Genomic DNA, 10204 nt, shown 5'->3' on the forward strand with positions numbered 1-10204 from the left:
TACTCTTTCTGGATTCAGTGGCAGTCTGCGCTCCTAGCTCAGCAGTACCTGTACATTTCTGCCTTACAGGATACTTTGTAAAGTGTTATCAATGGTGATGCTTGCAATTGAAGAATTCATGTTAACATCCAATGTCATTCTTACTATAACCCCCAAATCTGTTTCTAATGTCCCATGTGATGAGCTAAGTCAAATGTTATGTTCTCTTTTCTCAGAGCTTTGCTGGAGGTTAGTACAGGGAGGTTCCTGAAATAGCTATGGATTGACGGGAGAGCAGAGCTGGAAGGGGCCTCTGAGGGTCTCTAGTCCAGCCTTCTGCTCCAAGCAGGGAGTTAGTTCAGGATGCTCTGGGCCTTGCTTCAGTCAGGTTATGAAGATGTCCGGGAACGGAGATCCCACAGCCTCTTGGGCCCTGTTCCAGTGCTTAATCATGCTCATTGAATATAATTAACACATTTTTAACAGTTGGACTATTCCTTGTTGTAACTTGTGACTGTTGCCTCTAGTCTATTCATCATGGACTTTTGAGAAGAGTGGCTCCATCTTGTCTATTAAAAGATAACTGTAGTGTGTCCAAAAAGCTTTTCTCGTGTTTGTGTGTGTGTGTGTAAAAACTATGAAAAGAATTCAAACCACTTTGGGGAATGAGGAGCAGTATCTGTTGAATCATCCCAGTCTTCATCCGTGACTAAAGGCAGTGTACCTAAAAATCATAAACACCTTGAATTCAGACCATAGTGCATATTACTTTAAATGACAGAAAGTAAAAAATGACTCTGCCCAAGAAGCTTTTTTTGGTCGATACAAATATTCTTATCCATAATCAAGAGACTAAGGCAGAAGAGTTGAGTAATGGTTCATTAGGAGAAAGACTCCTGTAAGAGCAAGAAACCTTTTTGTAGCAGTGTGTATTAGCACTGATGATAGGGCAGTGCTTCCAAAGCTGAAAAACAGCAATGGAAGAAATTACAACAGCATCCCCTGTTGCATCATACGTTGATGTCGAAGTTTTACTTGAAGAGTCTGATCATTTCTGTGCACCTTCTTAATATAGTTGTTTGCAGATTATTGTTCAGTGCCATAGTGCAAAGTGCTAGAGTCCCAAATGTATGTGATTAAAAACTTATTTTCTGTTCTTATTAACAAACCCTTTTAAGCAATATTTTCTTGTTTTAGCTATAAATGAAGAGATGATAGGATTGTAATCAATCCCAAATTGCTGGTTGTTGTGGTGAGCAGAATTAGCTCAGCCAGGTTAAACAGCGGTGCTAGCTTATTCTTGTACCGTCCATTTTGAAAGAGTGAGGCAAAAGCCACATGCCACTGGCACACTCTTGCTTTGGCGAGCTTCGGCAGGGTTTTCAGCTGCTGCTAGAAGAACCAGGAACAATTGTGAACCTGAAGAGAGCCCTTGAGAAACAGTTAGTGGTGAATAAGAATCAAAGAGGACTACACCTAGTATGCAAGTATGATGTTATCAAAGTGTTTGGTTAGTAAGAAATTATTAAAGTAGGCATTCTGGATGTTAATGCAAACAGTGTTCTCAGAAATCCCCCATGTGAAACCATAACTGTGTCCTTTCCTTGCTCGTGGAGAGAGGAAGGGAGCTGCGGGCTGCTAGGAGAGGTACCCAGGCAGGCTATCCTCAGAGGATCACCGAAGGAAGAGCTTCTTGCTGAGGGAGTGGAAGAATCTTGAGTCTCCAAAATGAACTTTTAAATTCCAGCATTGTCAGGAGTGGAGGAGGACTGGTTGCTAATAGTTTCCCTCTGAGAGATGTGGAGTGTAGAATTTCTGCCTCAAGCGGGATGCAGATACTGTAGGAACTTCTGCGTTGTTTCTGGTTGTACCTTAGAAGAAGGGAGCTGCTCTTTGCTTCCTGCGCACAGATTGCACAGGGTTTAGCTGGAAGACCCTCTTCCTGCCCTCATTACTCCTTGCACAGGCTGTGATGGACCAGAGACGCTCCTTCTTGGTCTCCATGGGAAGAGAAAGTTGCTGGCGGTGAGTGAAGTCCACACTGTGCACTTCTGGGATCCCTGCTCAGGCATGACAGATTGGGTAACAAGTTGTTGTCTTTTCCTGGTATGAATTACTTGGAATTGGTCTGTCTCCTTCCTTTCCCCCAGCACATTTAATTCCTGTACCTGTGTATAGTTGTAGCACCGCATGCACAGAAGTTGTAGCAGCTCATGAAGGGAGCCATTGCCAGCAGGTCAGGAGGAAGTATCCAAAAATGGCTGTTCTGAAGGTTCTTCAGAACAGAAACGTCAAACTATTCTTACTGTCCTTTATTTCATTGTAAAGACAAAAGAAAAAATCTCTTTCATTCAATCTTGGCTTTATTTGGGTAAAACACACAATGTCTTCTCCTCATCACCCATACATGTTTACCGGTCCTGTTGGAAACACTTCTGTTTATGGCTGAAAACAGTAAAACAAAAACATTCACCTTGACTGAGGATTAAGTGGATTTTTCTGTGCTGGCAATTCTTGATTTTGCAAGATTGGTTTTAATTAGGTTACATTTTTCTGTCTCTCTTACTTTGTGATGTGTCATGTAATAAGATGAAATTGTATTGTTATTCTTAAAATAATACTGAGTACAATTTGATTCCCTCTCCTTTTATGGCAGATGACTGTTGCATTATTGTCTGCTTAGATACCATCTGTGCAACAAATGAAACTCAGAAAAAAACCTAACCACAAGACAAGAGAGTGCAGTATGAAGACTGGTACATTTTACAATGAAAATATTTCGATGTGGCATTATACAAAACCACAAAATATCTTATTTTCCTTCTTTCTTCCTTTCATTCAAGAAAGGCTCGATAGAGAGCCATGAATGACATTTCTAGGAGCAGAACTAGATTCAGAGGATCTTGAGTCATCCAGCAGAATTGTCTCTTTGGAGGAAATCACCCCTTCTGTCCTTTGTTGTGGCTGCGAAGGCAAAGTTTTAACAGTGAGAAAATGAGAAGAAATAAAAACTTCAGTAGCTGCTTTCCTTATTTTAGGATTTGACTTAGCTTTCCCATACAGTCGTTCCAGTTAGATACGGATATAAGGTTATCCGATGAATTTTCATGTTCTCAAAAGCACTTTAATACTGTTTGGCTTTGTGCTTGGTACACTGCTGTACTGCAGTGAAACACCATACTGCTGTGTAGATCTAAAGGATTAGCCTGCATCTCTATTCAGTGTGTTTATATGCTGTCTGTTATCTTTTTGTTAACGTTCTGCAGAGTAGTTTTATTTCAGCCTGATAAGAATGCCGGTGGAGCTGCTTTAAAAATGCTGTCAAAGTAGTCCTTTTATTTGGTTAAATCCTCCATGTGGTTCGTGGTTCTAGTAAATGGCAGTAGGCAGGAGAGGGTTCAACATGGAAAAAATCATGGAAGTCTTAAAAAAATCATAACTGCCTTTTCTTCTGGATATTTGCTATATTATGGGATAATTGAAAGGGATCACTTGACACAAGAGAATGTGTCCAAAGCAAAGGAGGTGGAGAACCATGCGTTAATGTGCTGATGAGTGAGAGCATGCAGATAATGCTACAGAATGGTGCACATTAAATGCAATGGAAATATCTGCAAGACTGATGATTCCTTATAAAATATAGCATATATTAATTGGCAAGCATTTTTACACAAGAAGAAAAAGTGAATAGATACACCAAGCAATTGTATGTTTCTGTGTATTAGTTAACAGTAGTTTTCCCTGACCTATTTGTAGTGTGCCCACAGGTTTCCTGGGGATTCCAGTTCAAATATAGTTTGTGGTTCCTTCATACAGCATAATTTTTCATTTGAGATGTGAAATGGTAATAAATGGGTTAGATAAGGTATGAAGATAGTAAGTAGACTAGAGAGAATATTAAGTGACTGAACATAACATAAATAACTGGATTATTACATGACTAATGGGTTTATTCAGCCCTACCGGTCAGAGCAATATACTGGAGAAAATGGTAGCCTGAAGTCATTCACCAGGGGATAAACTTGTAATAGTATGAACAAAGGACAACCTATATGAGACCTAAGGTACAACAGAGCTGTTACTAAATCTAGGAGATAGTTCTTGATGCATGTTACTCTGTTTTACAAGCATCCTTTTGAAATCTGCGTTTCTTGTTACTTTGAAAGCATGGTTGAAACAGGACCTTACTATCGCCAGTGGAAATTCTAGCATCACATGCAAATGAGGCTGTAATTTGAAAACTACTTCTCTAAAAGTCAACATGAAGGAGTGATTTATGTCCTTGCTGGAGAAGCACACAGGAGGAAACTTCTCTGTGTGTTTACTCGCTGCAGCCGTCCCGCTGGCAGATTGCAAAATGCACCTCTTGGCTTCATTTCAAGTTGTGATTCATTTGAACGCCAGTGATGCTAGTTACGTATCACACACAACAAACAGAAAGCTGTTATGCTGATGTGAAGTCTGATATAGTGAAATCTTTTATCTCTGGAGAAAGAATGCGTGCCGTGGACTCAGAACTGCATATGATGTTCCTGACTCTGACAGCACCTCGCTCGGGAACACACTTGGTGCAAGCTGACCTTAACTACTCACAGCCACAGTGCAATAGCGTAATGACAGGCTGATCAGTTGACAGCTTTTAAACACTATTCATGTATGCTCTTATTTTTAACAGATTTATCTCAGACTAAAGCCTCCACAGATCGAGGATGTTGATTCTTCTGGCTTTCATTATCGTGTTTCACATAACCTCAGCGGCACTGCTGTTCATCTCAACTATTGACAATGTAAGTCTCATTTCTTCTCTTTTTTCTCTCAAGCACACAGGTGGTTTTTTGCTTCATAAAAATGAAGTTATTATTTGCTAGTTGTCTTCAACTTGCTTATTGAAAGCACAGAGCTTTTCTGGGCACACTGGTCTGCTTATACCTTTTTGTAACAAAAAATGCCTTTGATACACATGTTGCTGGTATACATGGATAAGACTATACATACATGCTATATGTTTGTGTGGCATCATGTTATAAGGCCATGTTATGCAGCGAATCTTCTCCCCTGGGAGATGCTTGGCCAGAGAGTATATTTACAAATTTACAAATACTACCATGCTTGTGGGGTGGACCTATGGGACTTGGTTCAGCTAGATATGAGGGAAAGGGGGAAAAAACAAAAATCTGTTTGTCAGAGATCTCATGATTAATGCATAGGGATCATTTCAGTCAAGGTATGCTTTGCCTCAGAAGTGGTTGTCCAAGATGCCCAATTAAATAATGAAAGAGACATCATGAATTTATCTGTTATTATTCAGTTAAGCAGTTTCAGCACAAAGTTTTAGAATAATTTATGTTGCATTCTTTTCAAATTTCCTTTTTATTTTTGTGACCAGAAAGAACTTGCTTTCCAATATTTACATCTAGCTCTTAATTGGAATCTTCTTTTCAAAACAGCCTGCTGTCCTGGTTGGTACTCTTAACTGTGCACTGGAGTCTTTCTTTCTCTAAGAGGTTCAGTGTATGTACAGGTCCTTAGGATTAAAAAAATTGTCTACTGAAAATACTTTACTGTACTCAGTGAAGCTGGTTTGGATCCCATAGGCTTTTCCAGGATTATGCTCCAAGTGTAATGATGTGTTATCCACAACTTTTTATTGCAAAATTGTACAAACTCAGATGTTATCTTTCAGTCAGCTGGTTGATTTGTTCCACTGAAGTAGGTCATTAATTGAGCACTAAAAGCAGGTTGTCTTACCCTGCTCCTTTGAATATTCAGAAAGCTAGAACAGTAGACAAAGCAGCTTATTCTTAGTTCAGATCTGCTACATACAAATCAAATTATTATAGAAATAAAACCCCATACACTCTGCTTTGTGTTATTAGCTACTTTTAAACAATCACGAACTTGAAACTGTGTAACCAGCTTCTATTAGATTTTATCATCTTCAGAGGCTTTTTATAGTCATTAAAATAACTCTGAAAGGATTATATAGTGCTCAGAGCTGAAAAATAGTATATTGAACTTGGACTGCAAAATCCAAATGAGTGGCATCCTGCAAAAGTAACACTTTTTCTTAAAACACAGTGATACTATTATACGTATGCCTACTATCATACCATACTATAGTTTTTATTGCACTGTTGTTTGCAAAGCTGCACAGTAAGCTGTCAGGTTTCTGGAATGTCTATTTAAGCAGCAGATGCTACCAGAAGTCATATTTGAAAGTTGTATTTTTCCAACTCTAGTCAAAACAAAGGCCTGGGTAGCTATCGGAATGGGAATGGGTTTCCTGAGGAAATGCCACTTGTGTGGAGTGCTTGCAGCATTTCCCAGGCTACCGTAAAAATCTGCTCAGTTCTGCAGTACTATTTTGCATTAAATGTTAAAACACCAAAATAGAAATACCGCAGGAGGATCTTAATTTGTCACTAGCCACTTCCAGTCAGATGCCATAGTGTACATACTGCATTTGCACATTGACAGCACAGCTATATTAAGTTGAGATTAATTCAATTCAGTGTCAGGAACCAGAAAACTTATAAACAGCTTCTGTTTCATAGATGTATACACTGCTATTTCCCATGAATTAAAAAATGCAGTGCCTTTAAAGAGTTGTGTATCCTAAACAAGGTCTGGATGACCAAAGCAGATCTTGTCTAGGTATCTTAAGGAGTGATCAGTCCCTGACTATCCAAAGTTTCTGCCTGAACACTGGAAAATCCCTTATGCTTTGGGATGTTTAAGACTGATATATGTTCCCTTTTCTACTTCACACAGACCTAAAGTGAAAATGCTGTGTGAATAATGATATGCCCTTCATTCCAAAATGCCGTTAGATCTCAAACTTAGCATGAATGGTTAATTATCAAAACTGAACAGAAATTTGTTCCAGCTGATGTATCTGATCAGGTGACAGTTGGACAACTAGGGAGTTTTGTGTTTGGTTTTGTGTTTTGGTTTTTTGGGAATTTTTTGTTGTTTTTCCTGTAAGAGCCCTTTTCTTGTTTTTTTGCAGGCCTGGTGGGTAGGAGATAGTTTTTCTGCAGATGTCTGGAGAGTGTGTGACATGAATACTAGCATCTGCACAGCTATTACTGATCAGTTCACAGGTGAGTGAGTCTCCATGCCTATGTCTCAGTTCCTTTAGCAGATCTGGTGAAATCGTTACAAAATTTGCAGGGGCAGTAGAATATTTGTTTGAAAAGCTGCATGCTCTGACTACCCAGGTCTTGTAAAAGCCTCAATACTGGCTTTTCATTTTGGAAAAGCAAACTGTGCCAACAGTTTCTGTAGGATGAAACAGAGGGAAGTGTCAGGTGCACTTGAAAGCCCAGTGCAAGAGAGCAAACACAAAAAACTAATGATGAGTGCTGAAGAGTTCTTAAAAAAATAGATCAGGTAAAAACAGTGAAGGTATCTGAAAGTGTGTCTGAAGTGATATAATTTGCCTCAGAATTGAACTTTAACTTACAAAGAATAACCTAAAAATACTGGCTGCATTACAGGGGTGCGGGAAAAAGTGGAAGAAAGTCAGAACTCAGGATGAAGTTTTAACAAAGTGGATTTAATGTACAGCACAGCCTAACATCCTGCTTTACAAGAAATAAATTAATTCCCAAATGTTACATTTACTGTATTTCTATACATGCACTCTCTGTGTATATTAAAGAGGTAGATGATTTGAAGAGCCATGTACCCATAAAATAACTTTGTTATCCAAGACTCAGGTTGGTTTAGAGCGTATGTGTGCTGCAGTGAGATGATGAATTACACACAGGCATACCTAAGCTAAAACAAATTCAATTAATTTGCATTTGATGTCTGCATTACCAGGCATTCATTGAAATGAGGTACCCGAACTAGCTAGATCATGAGTAGCTCAGGTATGTCTGCTGTGCACAGACCTGCTAACTGCAGTGTCGCTATGCTAGAGGAGAGCTGCTATAAGGAGCTTACCTATGTAGCTTAGCTTGGCCATTGCATTGCAGCAAAGTTACTGTATTTTTAATCAAGACTGCTTTTGTTTTTGCAGAATATCAATCAATTCAGGCTGTTCAGGCCACCATGATCCTATCTACTATTTTCTGTTGTGTGTCATTTCTGGTTTTCATTCTTCAACTCTTCCGTCTAAAGCAAGGAGAAAGATTTGTGTTAACCTCTATTATCCAGCTCCTGTCATGTGAGTGATTTTTCAACACTTGTGACTTTAATGATGTTTACATGAAACTAGGAAAGGGAAGGGAAAAAGGTTTCAAAAAGAATGAGCTGCATGAGATATTTGTAGGACTCCTGAGGTCATAGCTGACCATTCATATTTGTTTAAACAGTGAACTGCTCCATTCTGTACTATTTAAACAGTTAAAAACTGCTCAGAATAAAGTCATTTAAACTTTGAAGGGAAAGAATTTGAGATTCTGAACTTTGTGAACAAATTAAAGAACTCTGTAATTGGTATAGGCAGTTACTTCCTTAATTTTGTCAGTCTTTAAAACTATCCAGAGGCTTAGAATCATTTTGCTTCAGTGCAAATGACATAAATACACACCAGCACTTTGAATTTAATACATGGTAAAGAAACTGAAAACGTGTCCTGAAATGCTCTGACGTTAGTTTGAGGATGGAAAATGAGTGTCTGCAAAAAAAGGACATTGGTGGAAGCAGCTGACAGAAGACAGACAGTGAATAGTTGTTGTGCGTATTGATAATATTTTAAGATGCTAAACTTTACTGTTTTCTTCCTCCTGCAGGTCTGTGTGTTATGATTGCAGCTTCCATTTATACAGATAGGCACGAAGAACTACACATGAGCAATGAATATAGCATTGAAGTTTCTAAAGGCCAATACGGCTACTCCTTCGTCTTAGCCTGGATTGCATTTGCCTTTACTCTCATCAGTGGTGTTATGTACCTAGTATTAAGGAAGCGTAAATAAATGTCAGCAGATAGTTATTTCTGTCACTACAGTACAAAACCAAATTCCAGTAACCATTTTGTATATAATCATTTACATGGTTTTGTAGTAAAGGTATTGTTTCTCTAAAAATGTACTGTGTTCTTGATATGAAACAGAATTTAAAAAAAGACAGGTTTAATGGAATGCCTGGCACCTACAGGTCAGGGGTCTGAACAGGACGGAGCCGAGTTGTTTCTTTTACATATTTCATCATCATAAATGGTTTTCCCTTTGCAAGATATTAACAGTTTGTTCCTGGCCTCTAGTAGAATACAAATAAAGCCTGTACAAATTAATTAACAAGCAATATGCTAACTATATTCCTCCACCAGATGTGTCCCTTTGGGATGGGATAAATATAGGGGGAGTAAAAAATGAAGCCCAGATTACAGTGAAAAAGCAAACAATTATAAAAGCCCAAAGCTGCACTCACTGCGTCTGTTCTGGCAGAGGACTAGCGTTCTGCTATTTATAATGTGCAGTAAGTGTCATCAAGTTTTTATTAAAACCACTTGCTTTGCAAAAGTAAACAACTCTTTTTTGTACTCCAGTAAATTATTCTCTTGATTCTCTTTTGCATTTAATTTAAGCATACAGAGCCTTTGGTAGGAGAATTTACCAGCAAATTCACGGCACAACTTGGGGCCAGAATAGTCTGAGCAGTAGGAAAGACCCCACTCAAGCCCTGCATCCCTTTATTTTTGCATTGTGCAATTGTCTTTCTGGAAGGAAGAAAAGGAAAAAGAAAGCATTACCTTGCCTACATCTGCAAATTTCTAAGTGAATTAGTGCTCAGACAATGCCACATTTCATTTTTTACAGACAAACTCAACATGTTTTATCACACCAGGCTTTTATTATATGGTGATTTCATGGCTAATATGTCATTGACGAAAGCATTCCCTGAGTCTGCCCATTAGGAAATTGGCCTTAAAAAAATTCATTCTAAATTCCTCCGTGGGTTTTACTTGACCAAAACACTCATACTAAATAAATCAGAGTGCAACTACTATACTTATGAATTCCAGAATAGTTTTTCAAGATAAAATGACTTAGTGATTTTTATTTTTCAATAATTTTGTGAGCTAAATCTATGTTGTAATACCAGGCTTAACTGCTCAGCAGTGTAGTACTGGCTTTGGCTGGTGGTGATTTTGGAGTTGGGAGATCAGCGTGGAGAATGAATGAAGTGGCTTTTTCTGGTTAGTCACAGCTTTGACGTTTAAATATAGATTTGACTTTATAAAAGCACTAACCATATGTTTATTTCAGTATATT

The 10204-nt window shown here is 38.5% G+C and overlaps 1 protein-coding gene across 1 annotated transcript; it reads left to right on the forward strand.

The window, feature by feature from the left end:
- Positions 1 to 4654: 4654 nt before the first annotated feature.
- On the forward strand, positions 4655 to 9016 carry EMP2 (epithelial membrane protein 2). The gene is made up of 4 exons (XM_010086916.1): positions 4655 to 4766; positions 6989 to 7082; positions 8006 to 8152; positions 8721 to 9016. Exons 1-4 carry the CDS (start codon positions 4689 to 4691, stop codon positions 8903 to 8905), a joined length of 504 nt encoding a protein of 167 aa, XP_010085218.1. The 5' UTR covers positions 4655 to 4688; the 3' UTR covers positions 8906 to 9016.
- The last annotated feature ends 1188 nt before the right edge of the window (positions 9017 to 10204 follow it).

This window comes from Pterocles gutturalis, unplaced genomic scaffold, assembly GCF_000699245.1.
Source record: "Pterocles gutturalis isolate BGI_N339 unplaced genomic scaffold, ASM69924v1 scaffold29261, whole genome shotgun sequence".
In the NCBI taxonomy this organism is placed as follows: domain Eukaryota; kingdom Metazoa; phylum Chordata; class Aves; order Pterocliformes; family Pteroclidae; genus Pterocles; species Pterocles gutturalis.

Bases quoted from the DNA above. Each gene is read 5' to 3' on its own strand.
- EMP2 (XM_010086916.1), top strand. From the start codon at position 4,689: ATGTTGATTCTTCTGGCTTTCATTATCGTGTTTCACATAACCTCAGCG. The intron at 7,083-8,005 runs GTGAGTGAGTCT...TTGTTTTTGCAG, and splicing joins TATTACTGATCAGTTCACAG to AATATCAATCAATTCAGGCT. The intron at 8,153-8,720 runs GTGAGTGATTTT...TTCCTCCTGCAG, and splicing joins TATTATCCAGCTCCTGTCAT to GTCTGTGTGTTATGATTGCA.